The 23152-nt window shown below is 31.9% G+C and overlaps 1 protein-coding gene across 1 annotated transcript in view; it reads left to right on the top strand.

Annotated features, from left to right (window-relative positions):
* Positions 1–22922, top strand: part of Syn (synapsin) — a 377780-nt gene extending 354858 nt beyond the window's left edge. The window contains exons 12-13 of the mRNA XM_085808167.1: positions 8888–8908; positions 16179–22922. Of these exons, the coding sequence (XP_085664293.1) occupies positions 8888–8908; positions 16179–16502 (345 nt within the window). The 3' untranslated portion in view covers positions 16503–22922. The remainder of the gene's footprint in view (positions 1–8887; positions 8909–16178) is intronic.
* Positions 22923–23152: the final 230 nt, after the last annotated feature.

Raw genomic sequence — 23152 nt, 5'->3', positions numbered from 1 at the left:
TTGGTTCGCGTTTTATCACAGCCAAAAATTCGGTCTTATGTTTAGTCAAATATATTTCGTTAAAGTTTACAAAATGCATAAAATATAACCTGACATAACTATGTTTAGCCGTATTTCGTCTCCTGTATTAAAATATTAGAAAATAAGAATGTAATACTGCACAATAAAATGTTTTTACCTTTAAAGAAAATGTTATGTATAACGAAAAATAAGAAGATGGGAAAAAAGTTACGGAATATTTTTACATTAAAACGGTCTTTTACTGTTCTTTTGATTTTTCTTTTCGCATGTAGGATGAGTATTACAATGACATTTTAATTTAGAGCTACAACTAAAACAAAAATATCTAAAAATACATAACTGAAATAAAAATTCAGAAGCGAAAGATAATTATTTTAAGCTCATTCTGATAAACAAATCTTACTTCTGGCCTGAATAAAAGAGGAAAAACCGCGAGAAAAGTTTAAAATTAAAGAATACTGCGAGTAGAAGATAAATAAATAAAAAGATGACGGGACACGTCAGAGCCTTAGGTGTTTTTGATGTTCATTTTCTCAATTACTGAAGAATCGCTGTGGCGTAAATAACAGAACTTGAACTAGAAAAGTTTTGTTATTCATTGTTTTATTATTACTGTTTTATTGTTTCATTATAATCAATGCTAGTGTTGATAAAAAGATTGAGCTTTCAACAGTTCTGACTTTTTTGCTGTAAGATTCCAATGACAAGCTACTCATATATTTATACCGAGTACCTGTTCTTATTTCCTCTAACTGTTTCTTGTATTCTAAACACCCTTCTCTTTATTTATTCAAATTGATTTAAAAGTCGTCCTCCTTCAGTGCATTGATGGAAAATTTTACCGTGTAAAGTATATTAAAAAATAAATAAATTATGTATTTCTGGCTATGTTTGTCTTGCGAAATGCCAATAAGTGCCTTCCAAACAATAACGGAGGACAAATACCTTCAGTTACCATATTGTTCAGTTTTATACTGTTAATCCCTTGCTTCCATACGAGGGTAAATTTCCGTCATCAAATATGTATACGCTTACCCCACGTTGTAGAGACTTTTAGGACTTTTCATGCTTAACACTCTAAATTAAATTAACACTCTAAATCTTTACTTTCGCTAGCCTCCGTTTAACTTGTAGTCTGCCCGCCATCGTTTTTTCTAATTCTGGTATGCTGCTTCTGTTAATCACCAGCTATTACAGTATGGATATGTGAACGCGCACTTGTAATCATGAAATAACAGACTCGTCCCTTGCACGGATACGTTGCAACTGCTGTGTCATAATAATTAACTGCGTTGACCTATCACGACTACATCTTCCTTGTAACCATCTTACTATCATTTTCTACTTCGGAACAAATGTATAATGAACAACCGATATATGCATAAGAACCATTTGCAATTAATGACCAATTTTCATTGGGTTACGAAATTTTTCAGCAGCAAACGCTTAATTACAAAAAGCATTATTTTCAGAAATAAAAGTAAAGTATGTCAAAACAGGATTTCTATATACGAATGCATCCAAATAATCAGGACAGTACATGGAGCTTACTCCAGAATTATTAGCAACGAAGTAAAAATTGCCATGATCCGTTTAAAACATATCTGGATTTTATACTGTGTTATAGAATTCTCAGCTGTTTAATCCGCGAGTCATGACAGGTTTTATTGATTTAATTCAACCTTCTACAAAAAGTATTATTTAAAATGCTTTTTAGCGTGTTGCGAAACTAAGACTGAGAAATATGGTGTTACGAATTCTTAATTCCTAATCACTGTAAATATGATCTCGTTGACCACTCTGCTTTCCTACTTGCTAGACACTTCGTATTAAAAAGGAATTTATCACACCCCATTTTAACCCGCAATCCATATTTTTATGCTCGCTACATCCTTAATGCATAATTATGTAATAACTAAATTATCAGACTGATTGTATCAATAAAAAATTCAATTTGCATGTTATTTATGTCAGCTGTTTCTTAAACCTCACTATGGTGAAAATGCGACATTATTTTGACAACAGTGGTTAGGGGTTAAACGTTCTAGAACGAATCTGATGGTCTTTTATAATGCAGGAAGCTTTGTAATATAAAGTGAAACTTCCTGCAACAAGGGGGAAAAAATCAACGGGAAGTACAAACACGAACACGTGACACGTGTTCTAGATATGGTATGAAAACAAGAACAAAAACCGGCACAGTAACCAAAGCACGTACAGAAATGCCAGCTGCAACGTATAATAAGAAAAGTGATTCTTTTTTTAAGTTTCACGATTAGGATAACTGCACAGCATTTTAAATGACTTTTTTTTTTTTAAAGTTTGGTTTCTGGAGAAGAGATGAAGAACGAAAATTTGACGGGCTTATTGCCGACGCCATTTCTTAAATTTCTTTTTGTTTTAGGAAAGTGAGAAGTAAATTCACATAACTATACTTAATGCCTTTTTTCTAATTACGATCTTAATAATGCCTTACTTCAATTTTCAGGCATATGTTTTACAAAATTTCTTTATTCAGCTCTGTTTTAACCAAGAACTTCGATATATGATATATATATATATATATATATATATATATGTTTGATATATAAAGGAATTTTTCTTCACATTGGTTTCCAGTGTTTGTAATGCATTCTTATTTCAAAAAGTAAAGAAGGCAGTTGAAACCAGAGACGAAGAAAAAAAAATTTAATGAATATCAGGATTAAAATGCCTAATAACATTTCGTACAAATACCTTACTTCTAATGGGATGATTGTATACCGTAAATTTGTATTACATAATTGCTTCCATTGGCCTAATAGAATTTATGAATAGACGTCAAGTTGTTTTTTCGATTTTTCGTCACAAAAGTAGTCTTTAATTTAGAAATCTCTGAATGTGTACTAATTTAGAGCAGACAATCGACTTTGGCTTTCGATGTTTATATTTGTAGATGATATAGATATAAAGTAAGCAAAATAAATATGTACCTTTATTATGTCGTCTTATTGACTTACAAGAAATTATTAGAAATACATATTCGCTTATGCATAGATAAATCGAACTAATATAGTTCTAGTTACGCTAGCGAGTTTAGTTCTCTAGTGTCTCTTCACTATTACTAAAAAAAAAAAAAAAAAAGAAGAAGGATAGGCACTAGGCACACACACACACCTACGGAACCACCGTATTTTAGAAGCTATATGAACAATTTTTGCTTCAAACTGACGTTTGAATAAAAAAAAAAAATGTGTTCAGTAAATGCCGTTATTCCTGGATTTGAACCCAAGCCCATTGTTACGGCAGTCAAACTCACTAGCCACTACACCGGCTGGGCGGCACATTTGTGAAATACAAATACAGGTATACCTATATATAGGTATACAGTAGCAGACCCGTTAGCACGGGTTATTCATTCCAGGGCATACCGCGAATACATGAAATTGCGGGATAACAGCGAACGCTATGTAGGACAGGATTATCCATTTAGCATACAAAGGGTGTTTACATATTTTCAGAAAGATTTCGGTAAAGAATTTTAAAAAAGCAATTGTTTTGAAGTGAAAATTTTTCCAACAGCTTATTATTTAAAATGAGAAATATCATCTGCTACTTTTAAATTTATTCTTCTTTCGAAATGTCGCATGTAAACAAACTGTGGATTGAAGGATATGTTTTTGCACTTTCTGAAGAGAAATATTCCATTATTCAAAAACTATATGAAATGCGTGGTATTAAAATTTCTAAGTGCAAAATAAACAATGCTATTAATCGAAAAGGGCTAAACCATCAGTCATTTCTTCTACATGGAAGGAAGTTTCCAAACGAATACTCGAAAAAAGTACGTACTGTTTCTAATGTTTCTAACGTTAAATCGTTGGTATATGAGAAAATCAGCCGACGCAGAATTCAGTTGCAAAGTCTTTAGATGCATCTGTAGCAACAATTAATAAAATAATAAATCAAGATTTACAACTTAAAAAAACATAATATTCCCCAGCTTTTGCCGAGGGAGGTAGCTCAACGTAGAAGAATTTGTAAAACATTGTATGGAAACTATTTAGCAGGAGATAACTGGAATTACAGTCCGACGCTTGATGAAGTACAGGTTCACTTAAACGACTTGCAACCAAAAAAAGGTATATTTATTATCGAAAATGAAGAGAGAAAAATGTATAAATCTGGTTCCATCAGCTCAAAGAAAGTTTCAGTAAGGAGTTTATGATTATAGGAGGATTGTCTTACAATGGGAATTTAAAAATAAGAAGAGTGGGGAAAAATGTTTTAAATCAACTCACCTTACTAACAAAAGAAGGTTTTACGTTCAATATTTGCAGAAGAAATTCCATTTCTTGATCCAAATGACTTCATCGAGATAAAGCAACAAGTCATGCTTTGAAAAGTGCCACTGCACGCTTTGAAAAAAATGAAGACTGATGCAGGTATTGCATACACACCTTTTAACGTGTTACTGCGAATTTCCCTGACGTTTCACCTATGGTTTTTTGTGGTTTGGGCTCTTCAAAAGAGCTCTCTAAGTGAAAACCCACCACGATTGAGGCACTCTGGAAAGTAGTGGAAAACGAATGGAAATTAATCAATACCTCTGGAAATTTTATGTAAAGCCCTTCTATCATGGAAATCAGACTTACAGCCTATAAAAGAACTTCAACTAAATGGTCCCAAAATTGTTCTAAAAATGGGTAAACACTCTCTGTATATAATAATTCTCTGAAGTTATAAAATATTTCTCCCGCCTTCCTAGCGTGCCTTCGTGGTGTAGTGGTTCTGCACGCTGAGCCGGTATTCCAGAGGTCCGTGGTTCGATTCCCGGCGAAGGCGATTGCTCATTTTTCAATCTCTGTTACTTCCAAAAAAATCCTTATGTCTCTACAAAGTTTAATTGAAGAATCTGGCACAGTAAGACATTATCGATATTAATAAATAATAATAAAATATACCGTACACTATGTCACTTTGTATACTTCATCGTTAATACGATAATGCAAAATTTACTCTCCAGAATTTTTCATCTCTCACTAATGGATAAGACATCATGGCTTATTTGAAGTTCAGAAATACTAGTAATGTCACAACGCTTATGCTCGGAAGCTAATGTAATATAAATAAAAGAACTTCGAGTACGAGAGCCGCGATAGAATAGAATATCGATAATGAGAATAGGGAGATTGCTAAAACCAGATCTGAAATAAATTTAACAGGAACTCTGTATATTTGGAGAAGAGGGTTGGATTGGATTGCATTATTTAATTATGGCAAAGCACACGAGGGCTATCTGTTAGAAGGGAGGGATGCCTTAGTGGAGGACTTTCTAAGGGAAACTGGCTCGTATACACGTTACATATGGCGGAAACCACGAAAACACCCATGCAGCCAGCCCGTTCGCGGGATTTGAACCTCGAACCGAACTACCAGTGTTCAGCGCCTTTACCGCTCGGCCGCTGGTAGGCCTTGGAGAAGAGGGAGGAGTAGTGGTAAAATATAAGGAGCTCGCGCAAGGCCTTGTTTTTCTCTAATTTGCGAGCCGCTTGTTCATCTATTTCAAGAAAAACGTATGACCTGCGTGTCATAATCATAGTTTAAAATATGTAATCTTTCGCTTCCTGAGAATTTGTTTCGTTCGATTTCTTTTAAGTTTGGTCAATGCCGTTTGCCGAAATTTCAAAAAATGTAAAAAAGCTAAAGTTTTACTTTTTGGCTATAGTTTTCTGGTTACATTGTTTAAAATGCCAAATTGCTTGAACCATGCTGTCGACTTACCGTCTCGTCTTTCTTCTAACTACAAGAATAACAACTCAAAGTAAAAGTTTAAAATAAAGCCTATTAAACTAACAGTTACATGAAACTTAAATATATAAGAGAAGTAAATGTTCTGTAGCTGCGGGTAATACAGAATATTCGTTCAAGTCTTGTTGAACGTGAAAATACAAATTCAACAGGTATTCGTGAAGCAAGAGCGGAAGCTACAAATGATTCTACCATCAGGGTAGAAAAATAGAGTAACGATCATCAAATGCTTCCAAACGTTTTCTCTTTAAACTCAAGAACTCTGCTCTTATTTATGTTTAACTAATTTGGATTCTGTTGGAAGCAGATAAAAGCAAAGCTAAATGGGCAGACGAGCTAGTAAGATAACTGAGCTAATTAATATAAAACTTCATAAAATCATAATGGAGAGCTATGAGTATGGCTGGAGCTGAGCGAGCTTTAAGCTCGATGAACAATACTTGCGATTGTATTCGACTGTATTATGCATTTTAGATAAATGTCAAACATATTTCAAATTTAATGGAAATCTCCTTAAACTGAAATTAACCCCAAACCTTATGTTAAACCTTTCTTGAAAAATCATTGTTTGGCCTTAGAACATCATAGAAGATCATTGTGCTGCATTTAGAATTTATTCGTTTCTTTAGGTAATACCTGAGATAATCTAATGTTCTTTTTTTTAATTAAAAGTTTTTTATTTTAAAATATTTGCATATTTATATGCAGTTATTTGTGTGTTTGTTTTTGTTGTGTGTGTTTGTGTGTAATGCTTAATTAGAATTTAATATTTAGTTTTTATAAGATACATTGCGAGCCTTTTGTTAAAATTTTCATAATTCACCACTGGAGAAGAGTCACACGTTTTAATCATTACTAGCCGTGGTTTCATGCTGACGTTTTTACAGCCTTCATAGGGAAAGGATCAATTAAGAAAAGAGCAGTTCTGAAGAGAAAGATTTACAAACTGAAAAATCTGAGAAATGAGATTCCGAAGATAACGATTTTCATACCACTCACATTTAGTTACATCCGTTAGGAAAGCATATCCACGTGCATATAGACGTGATTACTGCATGAATATACTATTCAACGTGTTTCAATTACTGTATTTTTCACATTTGGCCCTAGGCTCTTTATCACTTAGTCCTCATTTTGAAATTCTAAAGGGCATTTTTTTCCTTTGTTGTGAATCGCGGGTATTTGGATACGACTGTACACATCATTTCTATTTATCATTCTATCTAAAAAAAAGGATACAATTTTAAACAAAATTTAGGATAAATCATAAAAATCTGAAAGGTTTCAAATTTTAAATTACGTCCAAAGGAGCGTTTTTTTAACCATTTTGTGTGTTACCTTTATTTATTAAATATCATGTTCTTCGCACTTAAACCATAAAATTCAGCTCAACAGCAATAGCGCATAATAATTTTAAATTGAGCATGTCTTTAGAATTTCCGACACACAGTCTCGCGCGCCGGAGATAAAAATATTTTTTCTGCACAACGTTGCCATTGCTCGCCTTGAAATCCTAGAGTTTGTTAATAAAAAATTCGTTAAAGTTTACAAAATATGAAATCGGTAATAAAACAAATTCCAAATTTCAAATTTGGGCTTCCAGATGCCCATATTCGCAGTAGGATCACGTCATTTAAAATTGGATGGCTCTCGGTACCGTTGTTTTATCACAATGCGAGAAACATACATACAGTTATGCAGATTATTTATTATTTAATTTCTTCAAATGTAATACAGAGCGATAATATTTGGTGGCAACAGTTTGAAAGTGAAACGGACATTCAGAGTGATTCGATGCAAATCGCAAAACGAAAACAATAGTCTCTCAGGAACAAAGCCCCTTTAGACTAAAAAGAAAGTCTCGATAAAGTAAGTCTAGAAAGCAAAAGCACCAGAGCTTCTAAAAATAATCACATAAACTGAATCTGAAAATCTCTAACATATATCATCTATAAACAGACCACCTTTTAAACCCTTTGATAAATTGTACAATTAGTCTAACAACCTATGCAACTAAAATATTTACGCTGGTAATTCTTGCAACCGTACGACTGTATATACTTTTGCATAAAAGTTGCAATAGCAAAAAGCATGCTATATTAAAAAATGAGCCCTTTTTTTTACTATTTTTAAAGATATAGGGTTCAAAAGAAATAAAAAACTTATATCACTCATGCGTTTAAAACACATTTAAAGCAGTTTGAACATAAATAGTAATAGCATGTTTAAAACGATATGACTACAAAATGAGGTGAAGGAAAACAATCGCGATCAAACCCACAAAAGAAGGATTAGCAAGCAATGTCAGAGATGGACGGTTTCGGATGAATACTTCTAGTAACTTACTCATCAGTGAACTTGTCATGCGATGGATCGGAAGACGCCGTTCAGTATAATGGCCGGCCTGCTTCTCTGACCTTTGACCTGCGGATTCTTTTTGGGCTACGTTATAGATAAAACTGGTATCCATGACATTTCAAAGATTTCAATCGATGGCTGAGAAATTTATTAACATTCCAACCAAACTGTGAGCCCTCCAATGCATGCAAATATATCACTTACCTTCTTCAAGTATACTTCAAGCGGTATCTTCCATCTTATTTAGATTATGGCAGAGTATACGTGGGCTAAGGGAAGGGATGCTCTCGTGGAGGACTTTTTAGAGGAAACTGGTTCTTTTTAAGGTATTCTCCTTACAGCCTGGGAAAACCACGAAATCTACCACGCAGCTAGCCTGTCAACGAGTGGCTTAATAGAAAAATAGTTAATTATTACATTCAGAACATGCAAATCTATTTTCGTCGTGTGTTTTCGAAATCTATGCTATTGATATCTTAAATATCTCTGAATGGTATTTAAAAGTCTTCAGAGCTCAAACTGACATTGTCTAAAGATAATTTTATTATGTTAAATGCCTATTTTTGAAATGTATTTAAAATTCCTGAAGTTCGAATTGAAGATGCTTTTGAAATGTATCTACAACTCCTGTAGTTCAAATTGAAGATATTTTTGATAATGCTAAATGCTTGTTACATAACTGAGTTAATCTAACATAACTTTTCTATTTTTTTTTCAGCAACGAATACCCCATCAAAATGTAAGTACAGCTTCTTTTTTTGCTACTATGGTTAGTTTTCTTGATTTAACTTTGCATTTTCGTTGAATCTTGAAAATTTTTAATTTTTAATAAATCATGTAAGGCAAGAATGATCAAGATTCTGTTAACATTATGCTATGTTAAATTAGAGGCCAAATACGATGAATTTAGATAATAAATTTTGCACAGCAGGGATTGTCAAATTTAAGGGAAAGTTAAAACGCTGAAAGCACTTTTTTAGTACTTCCACTTTATACAAAGGCTACGTTTAAGTAGATTATATGTATCTCAGGAGTAAGGCAATATTTTTGTCCTCTGTAAATCTATTTATGCTATTTGTTGCTCAAAATGAAGGATTAAATAATTTTTTAACAATCTCATAGCTATCAAGTTATTTTCAAATTTTTTTTCAATAATTTGCAAGTAAATTTTGCTTAAAATCGAAAAGAAGAAAGAAGTAGTTGCAATTTGTTAAGTCCTACATATTACCATTGCACACCTTTCAAACTTGAAATAGAATTTCAAATTATCGTTGCAGAAAAATATGACTATAATAAAACAAATCTGCTTTTTGGATGAGGTTTAGGAGCTGCACTGTACTCAGATAATTGCAATAATACGTAGTAAAAATGTAGGTTTAAAAGTTATGCATTCTTATTGAAGTTTGAAAATGAGCTCTTTCTTGAAGATTAACGTATCAGAAAAGGTCTCTTTTTTGAATACCTCCAAAGTTTGCATTAAAACGAGAAGACAAGAACATAAAGAAATAATTTCTGTCTGTCTTCAATTATTATTTTAATTAAAAATAAAGCTGAACAAAAATAGCTGCTGTTATGTTATTCTCTGCATAATGTTTAAGTAAATAACTTTGTTTATAGCTTTAAACTTGTTATGTAATTAGTAATGAACAAGCTGTATAAAATATTATATAATTCAGTATACATTAGATCTTAAATTAACGCAAAACTTTTACTATCTGATTCTGTGGAAAGAAGACAGACAACTTCATAAACAAACAAATGTGGATGCAGATTTTTTATGTACAGTTTATAATAATTTTCTTCGTTTTAACACTTTGCATTGAGATTATCTTCTAAAAAGTGGCAAACTCTTTAATCTTATCAATTTAGACTATTCTGAACATTTAAATTAAAACATTCGTATGCTTCAACGTTTCCTGAAGTGTTGATGAAATACCTGTCTTGTGTAATGAATAAGAATCTGGATGTGGAGTTGAGGTGTTGACTGACTGTAGAAAGCTCTAATCAATTATTTAAACAATATTATCCGGTCATATAAGAAATATTTCTAACCTTCATTTATTTGCCTTTGGATGATACTAAAACGTATCTTCTGATGTTACTTAAGGGTAATTCAGGCGTATTATTTTAGTAAAATTAAGAATTATTTAAAACTGCGCGTGAAATTTAACTCAAAATCCATCTATTCATTTTTGATTGAGATTTTTGAAATATTCTAAAAACTGTTTTTTTTCATTGTAATACATGCGTCCCTGATTTATTTAAAAGTTCATGAAAAAGAAATAAAAAGAAAGTAACTTTATTTGAACTTGCTTAAAATTAGGTTATGACATTGCTTAGATTAGCATTTTAAGCTTGTTTATGACACCGGTAATCAAGCGACCGTATTATGTAAATTAGTTTACAGAATTATCATCATGCCTGCAGGTGTGCTATTTAAAAATTACTGGTGCAATGATTTGTCTTATTTTAGAAAAGTAATCTTTAATTTATGGCGTTTTTAAGAACAAATTTTTCTTTAAAAAAAAATTTTTTTAGCCTTCTCTCTCTGTCTTTCTTTTTTTTTTTTTTTTTTCTTTTTTATTTGTGCAAAGCATTTTTATAAGTTGGTGCTGTAAAATCTGACCATTAACTGGAAGAATATTTAGGGCAAGTTTACGCTTTAAAAAAGACATTAAATGACAGACGATTAAACAGTTTTGGGTAATTAAGTTTATTGTTACGTATACCAATCTCTACTGCAACTTGCAATTTGGCAAATATACTGTAATAGCTTCAATTACAGTGCCGACCAAACAATTTATTTAGAAAACAAATATTTACAAGTTTAGAAATTTTTCGTTTATTTAGAGGGATTTTCTAGGTTTTCTAGGATTATTTTTTCTCTTTGTTGAATCAAAGATTACCTTAAAAAATCTCATGTGGTTTTAAACTGGCAAGTTCAATAATCTTTACTCATACACTAAATTTACTTCGCTAATTGGTAAACGCAGGGCGACGTAAACTTCTAGCAGACAGATTCCGTTAGAATAGACGTTTTCAGTATAACACGTTTCTTCTTTTATATTGATTTAATTCGCATTTTCAACAGGAAATAGGCATGGCTTGGAAAAAGAGAGCACAAAAACCACTTTAATGAAACTACAGGTATTGCAAGTTAAATGAAAACTTACAATATGACTAGAAATTTAAAAACTGTATAAATTCTGTCTGAAAACTCCAACTATTTAATCTCATCAAAATATTTTTTCCAAGATATATAAATAGCATAAAAACATTGTAATGCTAAAAACGAAGTGAATGCATACCGGCTGAACGAGATTCGATTTTTCAGTGCAGTTCCAATATAAATTATAAGGTATTTCTCCCGCCTTCTTAGCGTGCCTTCGTGGTGTGGCGGTCTGCACGCTGGGCGCGAATTCCAGAGATCCGTGGTTCGATTCCCGGCAAAGGATTTGCATATTTTTCATCTTGCTGCTTCTAAAAAATACCTAATGTCTCTACAGTGGCTCCCGAACTAAAAGGGTGGTGGATGATGATTCTCCACATCCAGGATTTGGCGCTTGGGTCCCCTAAAAATCCCATTCGCCCTTTAAAAGGGGGAGTATGTAGGGTATTTCTCCTGAATTCTTAGCGTCTCTTCGTGGTGTAGTAGTCTGCACGCTGGGCGCGTATTCCAGAGGTCTATGGTTCGATTCCCGGCGAAGGCGTTGCTCATTTTTCACTTCTCCTGCTTCCAAAAATTACCTAATGTCTCTACAAAGTAAGTGCTTATGAGCATTAGTAATAGCAAAGAGTTGTATCTCCTTTGTATACTACAGAAAACCTATTAAGACTCTTTCATTTTAAAAGCATTTATGAAAGCCTTCCTTACCGTTTTCTGCCGTATACCTTTCTTTAGACGCTGTCGCCGTTTCGTATTTAATTATTTTTATGTTTAATTTTTTTGAGAAATAACAGTTTAAATGCAAATATCTGATAAAGTCCTAAATGTTACCATTAAACTTGAAAAATGTTACCTAAAAATCAGCGACATTAATTGTAGAAAATGCGAGCTCTGTGTTATTTATTTGTTAATATAAATACAAATATTCCGTGAGCTTTTATTAAGGCTAAATTTTAAAACTTGTATGTCATATGCTACATAAATACTTTCCTAAAAGGCGTTTAATTTTATCATATTTGCTTTTTCTACATTTTGGGAAAATTATACGCTTTCAATTGATAAAATGTTGCAGGAAGGAAAACATGTCGATGCTTGTCAGGAAATTAAATCAAAAGCTATTTTTTTTATTTGCTTTCCTTATTCTTTATTGTTACAATTAAATCTCATTTAAGAATTTTCTCTCTGATTGACATTAGTATTCTTATTCTTATTATTAGCAAGAATAATTCAGTCAGAATATACATGTGCATAATCTATTAAATTTCCTTTTTCGTCCCCCCCCCCAATTCTTATGCCAAAATATTTCCAAGTAACTTCTAACACTTCAACTCTTTTTTGAAAATTAAAATCATTTCAGATTATAATATTTTTAGTTTTTAATACCAAGTGTAATGAAAATCACACTTCCGAATGAATACAGTTAAAGAGCTATTTTGTGTGAATTTTATCTTCAGGTTGATCTACAAACTCAAATGAACCGCCCGTCTTTTTTTTAATACATATTACGGAATAATTAACCCATTTAATCACTTTAAATCATGCATATTAAAAAACCAAAATTTTACAAGAAAAGCGGAAAAGTGATCATCTCCAGAAAGTTAGGTTACATTGTGAATAACACTGATAAATAAATATTTGTAATACGTGGAATTAACTGTATCAAATATAGAATACCCAACACGTAGTTTCTGGCAGAAATTCTCAAACGTGTATTTGAATGAAGCTATTGCAATGTTTCATGGACCATGGAAAGTGAAATTTTGGTTTCACTTTCTTCTTCAGCAAAACAGTTTGCTTTCGTAGACCAATTAAAATGTCATTAAAATCAACTTACTTTTCCAAAGAAATAAAAATTAGCATGCGATATTATATAAACTAATTAAAAAATAAATTACATTTTCATTGAAAGTAAGGTTCATAGAGGTTTTCTCTGAAACTGAACCTTCTTCGTAACAACCAGTTAGATCTAGCGAAACAAAGCGAGTAATTAAGAAGTTTAAAACAAAGAATATTTTTTAAAATCAAAAATGAAGTTCCAGTGTTTCAACATAAGTGAAGTAGCTGTTTGAGTATTTAACTGCTTCTTTCTAGTTTCCAGTTCTAGAGTAGTTTATTTGCGTCCTGTTCTTTGGTATTTTGGTACTTTTGGTCTTTGGTATTTACTTACTGACATTCGTCTAAATGATGCTTTTTACGCATAATCAGCAAGTAGCCAGGTGCTTACTGCCTGGTAAACTTATTTACAGCCATAATAATATGTACATAAGATTTTCAGTACATTTCCATTGCTTATTCGCTTGCATTTTCCTTATTTTCGTAGTCTTCGCGTTAATGGGGCAAAAGTACATGTTTAAATCTTCGGCGATTTCACATCAGAATATATACTTTGTGTTATAAGATTTTTGATTGGAAACTGTGTGTTCAATAGCTCTTTCCAAATTACCCTTTAATAGCTCAAAATGTAAGAGGATTAATTTAGAATTAAACTGTATTTACTCCGTCCAAATGACTGAACCTAAACTAAATCCATTTCTTTTAAAAATTTAGTTACAGTTAATCGGCAGAAGTTTATATACACCAGGCAAAAATCTAGTACTGAAAAAACAATAAGATATTCGTAACATGGTGTACAGGTTCAAATAAGAACTTCAATATAAATTGTACAAAAATAAAATAATCCAATAAAAAACGTATAATTTAAGTTTAATATTATGTCACAAAATTCTGCTTGCAATTTTCGAAAAAATTTAAAAAAAAAAAATAGAGTTTTAAATTAATGATAGTATTTTGTGTTGTCGTAGTCTTAAAACATTAGAAATTTGTAGATATCGAAGAAATAGGGTTCTTTGTAATTCTGTGGGTAATTTCGTTGTAAGTTCTTTGCAACACTTTTTTCAAAGAATTCGATTTATTATGTTAAATTTCCTGATACACTTATTTTATCCTAGATTTTTTTTTCAATGGGATTTGTATTTGCTAATTAGACATGTGACTGGATTTGGAACAAAAAGTAGTATAAGACACATTAATGCTGTGACCATATAATGTTTATTCCGTTTATTCCTTTCCGGAACCTTCTAAATTGCTCGTAGATAACTGCATACCATCCCGCACTGTATTCATATTGCTGCCAATGAAACATATCTTCCCTAGCCTGAAAGCCGAGGTCCAATTTGTATACCTTGGCAGAAGATTCATTCAGAATTTCCTGCTGACTACTTTTCTATTTTTTTATGAAGGATTTATGCTTTTATGATTTGCATTTGGATGTATCAGATTACGGCAAAGGACACTAAGATTATCTGTCCTGGGGAAGAGTTTTCGTCGCGGAGAAGGGATTAAAGACTTTCTAAGGGACTTACCATCTTGCAAAGTATTGTAATTTAATAATCAATATGGATGCGTCAGCAATCAATAGTCAAGAATGTCCAAGAGCGTTTACAGACGGCTCTAAAATTCATGGAGAAGTGGGCGCAGCGTCAATAATCTACTCATCTTCCTCTATTCCATCAACATGGCAAGGAAAATTATCTCCAGAAAATTCTGTTTATCAAGCTGAGCTGTCGGCAATTCATTCTGCAGTAAATAAAGCCATATCATTTAATTTCAGGACAATGGCAATCTATTCTGATAGTCAATCTGCATTATATGCCCTGAAGGACAGAAATAATAAGAACCAACTGGTTCAGAATATTCAAAATACAATAAGCCCCCCACCCAGAAATCCAGTTTATCCTGAATTCGGTGAAAGCCCACAATGGGAACGACGGCAGCGAGACGGTTGACCTTCTTGCAAAGGATGCAACGACTAACATCAAAGTTGAGGTGATTCATGTCCCGTGGCCCAAGTTCCATATAAAATGTAGACTGAATGCAATTTTCGACTCAAAATGGTTAGAAGAATGGGATTCTGCATTGCAAGGCAGAAGAGTCAACGATTTTTTTCTCAAGAACTGACACAGAGGCACTGCACTATGACCATGTTCTGAATCATTATATATCATAGGGCACGGTCCTTTCCCCACCTACTCCCACGACAGATGTATGTGCCTCACGGATCCCTGCATATGTGGCGAAAGGGGTGACCCTGATCATTACATTTTTTACTGTAATTTAACAGACGGCAAACATCCGATTAAGCCTAACAACAATCTAATACCATTTAAAAATACGCAATAAAGAACAGAAGCCTTAGGGCCGAAATCAGAGACATTCTTATACATATCCAAAGACTCGGACTGAATATTTGTCATATCTAATGCTTATGCATCTCCATATATTATTACTAAAATATATTTATTTATTTTTTTTAATTTAATGTTCCAACAATTTCATTTTTCTATGCGCAATGCTTATGGACAAGAGCTCCAAAGACTTGCTTATTACACCTTCCGACTTAGAAAGGACATTTGTTCATACATTTAAACTTTTGGAAGCATCAGTTGTTGAACTTTTCAAGGACATTCTTTTCTCAGTATGATTTGTGTACTTTAATAATACCAGGAATCAGTGATCTCAGAAAGTCCTCTCAAAGGGGTTGATGGTTAAAAAAAAAAGAGGGGCGGGAGATCCTCGGACCACCACCCTGGGTGTTCCGAGGGGTGGAAAGTTTAACAGTTAGCTAGGTTCAGCAATACCTCAATTACCTGTGGTACTACGAGGTGCTGGCCTAGCTTCTACCTGTACCTGTAGTTGAGATTATAGGTATAGGAGTGTGCTTGTTTATTACACTTCAAATAAATTATTGCAGGTAGTTTTAATAATTGTTGCTTATTTTATCATAAATGCTGAAATCATAAATTTATCATTAATTTTAACATAAAAGAGATTTAATTTTTTACAGCCTCCTGGTGTTCCACCACCTGTGCCCCAACGTCAAGAAGCTTCTCGTGGACCCCCAAGCGGGCCGCCTCCAGGGCCACCATCAGGTCCACCACCTGGCCTCCCTCCACCGCCTCGCAGAGGGTCCCAGACTTCCGCAACTGACGTTGCAGCCGCTGCGCCTACTGCTATGAGTGGTGCGCCCCCATCTAGAACATCAGGCCCTTCCCTTTTTCGTAGAGATTCTCAAGTGGATTCAGAGAAAATGGAAAAAGGCCCTGAAGACAGCGAAGATACCATGCGTAATCTACGAAAAACCTTCGCCGGTATCTTTGGAGACATGTAACCGATGAATCTGCTGAACACCCAAATTCACCATTCTATTTTGATTTAGTATGAGAATACAAGGATGTATTAAATTAATCCTCAACCCACTTGCTGATAGAAAGGTGTATGGCACGTGAATGACCCGTAGTTTTCATAATATAAGTATTTGTGATAAACGTCATACTTCCAAAGCGTAGTTGGAATAATCCTTTGTAAAACTGAAAACAAAATAAGCCCCTTTCTATTACTTGCTAAAGAAACATTAAGTTTGTCTTAAAGTAATCTCAATTTAAAGTTGAGCAATATACATACGACTGCTGTACTTTTACAGCTTAGACAACAGTAAGATTTGTGAGTAAGTACAGCACTAACTTTAAAACTTGTTGAGATTATTGTTTCTAAGAAGCATGCTAATTACTGGCTCAACAGGACAAAAAACACAAGACACCCATAAAAAACTGAATTAAGTAGCTATAATGACTAAAGATACTTTAAGAAATGAACGATCTCTGGGCATTACTGTCTCTGATGATACTAATTTTTTTACAAATTACTTTCACAGTGTAAACAGTAAAGGAACTTGTATTGCAAAATTAAACAATGGATTCGTATTGTGGGAAACATGCAAATATTTCATATCCATGACAATTTCACCTGTAAAAGCTAAGCCTCAAGCCAGAAATATGTTAAAAAGAATTTGTAAACAAAAAGTAGCGATTCAGTTTAAAATTATGCTACAAGCAACGGTTATTCGGGTTAAAAAAAATGAAAGAAAAAAGTTTAATTTAAATTATATTTAGTTATAAAATTAAACTTCGGAATATTAACGCTAGGATCGAAAATTTTGTATAGACCTAAATTGAAAACACTGACAATTTTGTAAAACAAATGTTTTATTATTTTCGTTGTATCAATAAAATAAATTGTTCATGAATGCACCTTAACAGTAGAGATTGAAAAGTCTTACTGATACATTGAAATGATATTCATAAATAAATGCTTAATAAGGCATATATGAAAAACATTAAAGAACAACAATTTGTTGCTCTATTGTTGCTCTTTAATGTTTTTCATATATGCCTTATTATATGATTCCTCGTGTCATGCACATAAGTCCATACGAAAATTTAATGATTTCATAACAATAAAATGAATGTATGAAAATAAGCTGCTGCTGCTTTCGAACACAGGTTTAGTATACCTTAACAGCACACTGCACTGACAGTGGCTTCTGCCTTGTTAATGTTAAATGCATTGCAATAATTCCAGGCCTTCGGTTACGCACAAAATAGTAAATACTTGACCTAGTTCCCTATTAAAACTACAGACTACTGTTTTTTTATAGATGCGCTCGACATTATACAATAAAATGATTTTAAAAGTTGCATCTTAATAATATATGTTTTCTGCATGCAAAAGTGTTTTCTCTCTAAATGCTTTCAAATAAAACTACTACTTACGAATCGTTTACATTTGTGAAAATAAGGGACATTCATTCTCAGCAGTATACCTTTGATGCAGCTTTACAATTTGCTTATCAAACTGAAATGATGTGTGAGTACATAATTAGATACTGGAAAAAAATCTAGTCATTAATTTTAAAACGATATTTTTTTTTGACAAACTGGAACAAAGAAATATATGACAAGATTTTTCATTGAATATTTACTCATTTAAGAATTAAAATATTCAATTCTCTCAACAAATTGCATTGAAAAATATTCTATAATTTGAAAGAATGACACTAAATTTACCTCGTAAATTTAAATCTTTGCCGTAGAATTAAATTTGTCCCCTCATTCGAAACGTTTGAAATGATTTAATCTAAAGCGACGGAACTATTCGCCCATTTAATGCCTTTAAGCAATGTTCCTGAGTGCTATAAATTTTTAGCCATATTTCAGCAGGAGGGTTACGTAGGATATAACAAAAATATATATATCAAATGGCTACATTATTTCTACTTCATCGTGAGTGACATAAAAACGTAGTATGACTTTCCTGTATATCTGTATGTTCTTGTCTAGCTACTTACGTCGAATATGAGTGTAATTCTTGATGTTTGTTTGTTGGCTTATTGCGAAACCTATTGCAGCTCTTAAGAAATAGCTTGCTTAATTCCGAAAAAATAGAAAATTCCCAATTAAAGGCAAGTTACATATTTTACAGAACATCTTGAGCTGACGAAGTATTCTCTGCAGAAAACGATCTGCTTGTTGTTACGATTCTTGTTTTGTTAGCGGGCTTCTATCAGCCAATTTATGTTTTTAGCTTTTCATAAACTTTATGAAACTTAAAAATTAAGAGATAAATTTTGTATTATTACGTACTGTAGAAAATGATGGTCTTTTATACTTATTATAAATATTTGATGTTATGTTATAAACTATGGATTATGAAATTATATATATTAAATCTATATATTAAAGCAGAAATCTATATTAATCTATTAGATGACATTATAGTGAGTACCTACTACATAAACTGTTTACTGTCATTGTTTTAATGTATTTATATATATTCTAATGTAATGCATTTTAAAACTGAGATCCAGATCTTATAAGACGTGAGAGCAAAATAGTTCTTTTGGCTCAGTTTGAGTTTAGTTTTGAAATTAGAGCTGCAGTAGGAAGCAAAGTCGCATATATTGGAGGCAATAACGCAATATTCTTTATCTTTTGAATTTAGTATATGGATGTTATCTGTTTCAATTGTTGTAAGAATAAACTAAATCATAGGACTTTAAAATGGATTAGGTTCAAATGATTGCGAATGAGTTTGAAATGAGTCTAACCTATTTGTGAATGCTTCAGATGCTATAAAATGTAACAAAAATGTAATTTCATTAAGCTTACTTCTATACATCTGTGATATAGAATTCGATGAAAGCATTATTTCCTATCGGTGCTATTGTGCTAACCGTTTTATAACCTGATGCTTAGAGATATGCATTGAAACTCGCATTTTCCCCATTTCATGACTGTGTTTTGTCATTGAGAGGTGAAAAAGTTAAAGTTACTGAAAGTTGTAGTTACTGAATTATGAAAGCTTTTTAAATGGCTAGTTTTAAATGAAAGCATAATTTTCAGAACAAGTTTGTAACTGCCATTAGCATTTAACAAAAAAAATGGCAACAAGTGTAGAAAGTAGTACGATTAGCAATTAAATGGCAAACGAGTATCAAAAGAAATTGACGTGATTTTATATCCATCACATAAAGAAGTGTTCTCAGACTCCAACGTTATTTAAATGAAAATTCACTATTTGAAATGCGCAGTCGTATTGTTAGAAATATTGCTTTCACTGGATATAGTTTTTTGCCGAATTACAGCAGGATGCGAGGGTCATTAGAATCAAAGCGTTCGTTATTTTCTATGACCTTAATAATTCTATAAATATTCCTCCATTAATTATTACAATTTGAAAAACTCGTAATGTGCAAGATGCAACTTTTGTTGCTTATCAATACAACAGCTAGCCATCAAATTTAAAGTTACTTAAAATTTGAAACGTATCAGGCTCATCAGTATTTTAGGCTTTTAACTTCTAAATAATCTTTCATTTGCATGAATATATACGAGTCTAAAATTTAAAAATAAAAATTCAAGAAAGTAAATTTTTTTTGTATGAGTATGACGTTGGAAGTATTAGTGCCTTCAACTCTGAGAGGCCAAATGGCTTCGATATAAAGGGATTTCTAATAGGAAATTGCATACTTTATGGATATTCTACTTACTATATTAAAAAATGATCCTCTAGAATCTGTGTTTTTTTACAAAAATACATTAGTTGTAACTGAGACAAACTGTGATTTAAAATATTAGCAAGGTCCTGTGATCTACGAAAATGAAAAATCGTTCTAAAACGCTTACTAATGTTATTTTCCTATCTGAATTCTATGAATTATGGAAAATAGATTTCGTATTATTAAAACATTGATGACTTTAGAGATGCGATATACTGAATAAGAACATTTTGATTTTTTATTAACATTTTTATTGAAGTGGAAAGTTTTTAGACAGCAGTGGGGATTTCCTTTTACCTAGAAAAAATTCCTAGAAAAGTCCTCTTCCTCGTGAATTTTGTGAAGAATATATATTTCCTCTGATTGTCATTTTTGACGTTAGATTTCACATGAGCACAGGGTAGGCAAAATCTTATGCAACATGACTAGTATTTTTGTGTCATTATTTTGATGAAAATGCTTTGTGTAAATGAACTCACATACACTATTTGTCCCAGACATTTGTCTCTAAATTAAAATAAATGAAAGGAAATTTTTTTATTTTGTATTCACTTTTTATAAATGGGGTGCATATCGATTTAAATATGTTTTGTAGTGAAAAATATTTTCCCCGTCGGTTGCATTGTTGAAGAAAGACATCCGCTGAATATTAACTGTCATACGCTGTAATGAAACATTTCTCGCATTTAAATCATGTTAAAACAAAACATTCATCAGATATTCCTCTCTTTGACGGATGTCTATCGATAAATTTAACTTTTCAAAATAAATAAGAAACTTTTCTTGATATTAGCTGTACTATAAACGCATTGATTCTAAATTAATCGCCTCCAAAATTATTTTAGCTGTTTGAATATGATAATTGCTTTCAGGTGTGGTATTCTAATTACTCTGCCAAATTTATTACTTTTTGGTCATTTGCATTTTTTAGGATGTTTTTGTACATATTTCATATTATATATCTGTGTCCAAAACCATTATAAGCCAGTCAAGTGCATGTTAGTGAGCTTTCACGTTGTTTAGAATAAAAAGAAAATAAAAGTGTTTATCGATACTGGATAGGTTGAAAACGTAGATGTTTAAAATTTTCCTAATACATGTATTTGCTTACGTTCTCACATGTGTTTGAAGCAAGCTCTCCATCTAACCAGTGGTGCAATGTTGTGTGAGTATATTTTGAAACCTCCCTATAAATGTTTATCGTACTTGAAGAAAACTCAATAATTACTTGATACTTCTAGTGCAGTGGTTCCCAAACACAGCAATTCAGTTAAATTAGGGGAAGTTTGCTAAAGTTTCGTTGTTTAAATTTCTTTTGAAATATTCGCTCTGCATTTATCAATAAATACTTTTTTATTAATTTATTCAATATATGTTTTTTGTATTTTACAAGCTAATTTTCAAGTGGTTCCCAGTGGCCTTGTTACTGAACGGTCGACTAAAATAAAGGAATAGTGTCGAATTCATGTTGAGAACATTACAAAAATCTACAAATGTTCTAAAACTATAATTAGCAATTATTAAAAGAGTTGCAAAGGGTATATAAATATTTTCATATCACTAAATTTAAATTTTCTAAGATTTCTTAGTAACCCACTAAATTATTGGGCAGTGTTTGAGCTTAGCTTTCTCAAAACAGACTACAGATATGATTATTCTCTGGATCCAATATTTACTATACTGCCTAATGGAAAGGAAGCTTTATTTTATGCAACTACAAGTCCAAAAAACTTAGCATATTTTTCACTTTTTTAATAGTGCACATTGGGTTTAAAATATTGCTTCATATAATATATCATGTATGTGTTGGTAAAAAAGATACAGATTCTGCTGTTCAACGTTAATTTCACTTTTAAGAACGCTCATACATTCCCTGGGAATTTAAAATTTGATGCTGATAAGCAATCAAATCATAAAGATTTTTTTTTAAGTTGAAAATTATTTAAATATGGCTTTTACAAATTAGTGTCTTTTATCTGGAAGTAAATTTAATTTTTCGTTGTTTTAAATAAGGTTAAGCTCAAATGTGCTGATGCGTTTGAAGTATTAATTAAAATAAAACAACTTCTCAAAGCTCAAAGCATGAATTAATCACAAAGTAGCTGTGAAACTGTATTAGTTATTTTTATTCGTGAATAGAATTTAAATATAATAATGTCCATTCCGTAAAATTCTGTATTATAGAATTACGTTTTGTATGAAAATATAGTTGTTTTCTACTCTAGATATACTCCACTTTGGAAACACCCTTAATTTAAATGACTTATATACCGTAGCAGTATGTATAAGTAAATTAAACTAAAACAGCAAATTACTATTAGAAACATTTTATAAACTACTGAAGTAGTATATAGAACTTTAAAAAAATTAAGTATATTTTTAAAAAGTTTGTTGACCCTTAAATTATTTTTTAAAACTCGAAATATGGATTCATGAATAGGAATTGACAAGTGCATTTTGCCTGTATGCACTTAATGCCTTTCCAACAGGAATAAGGCATTATTATTGTATCTTGTGTTTGTAATCAGTTCACATTTGTTAGACGTATTTGTTTAAAATTATGTCATGAAAATTGTTTTAAATACGATTGAATGTCCAAATTTGTCTTGCTCGAGAACCATTGTAATAGAATGTCATGTGAAATCTTATATTACTGTGAAGGTCAATTACAGAAATAAATGTGTGGTGAAGATATCTCATGTATTGATTTTTATTATTCTTCCTTTTTCACTGCTTGCATGCGATGTTGCTTCTTTCCTTTCACGAAACTACACAACTTTTCTTAGAACACGTAATTTATTAAAATTCGTAGTCACTAGTTTTCTTTAAATATTTCTTACAGATGATTTATTTCGGGAATGTTCTTCCGAAAATGTCCAGTGCATATGAAATATGATGCACTGTAACTAGTATTTAAAGAATAA

Source organism: Stegodyphus dumicola, chromosome X1 (assembly GCF_044657685.1).
Source record: "Stegodyphus dumicola isolate Sdum_Otavi_A_Nest chromosome X1, ASM4465768v1".
In the NCBI taxonomy this organism is placed as follows: Eukaryota; Metazoa; Arthropoda; class Arachnida; order Araneae; family Eresidae; genus Stegodyphus; species Stegodyphus dumicola.
The sequence above is the reverse complement of the archived record's forward strand: the minus strand, read 5'-3'. Positions and strand labels throughout refer to the sequence as shown.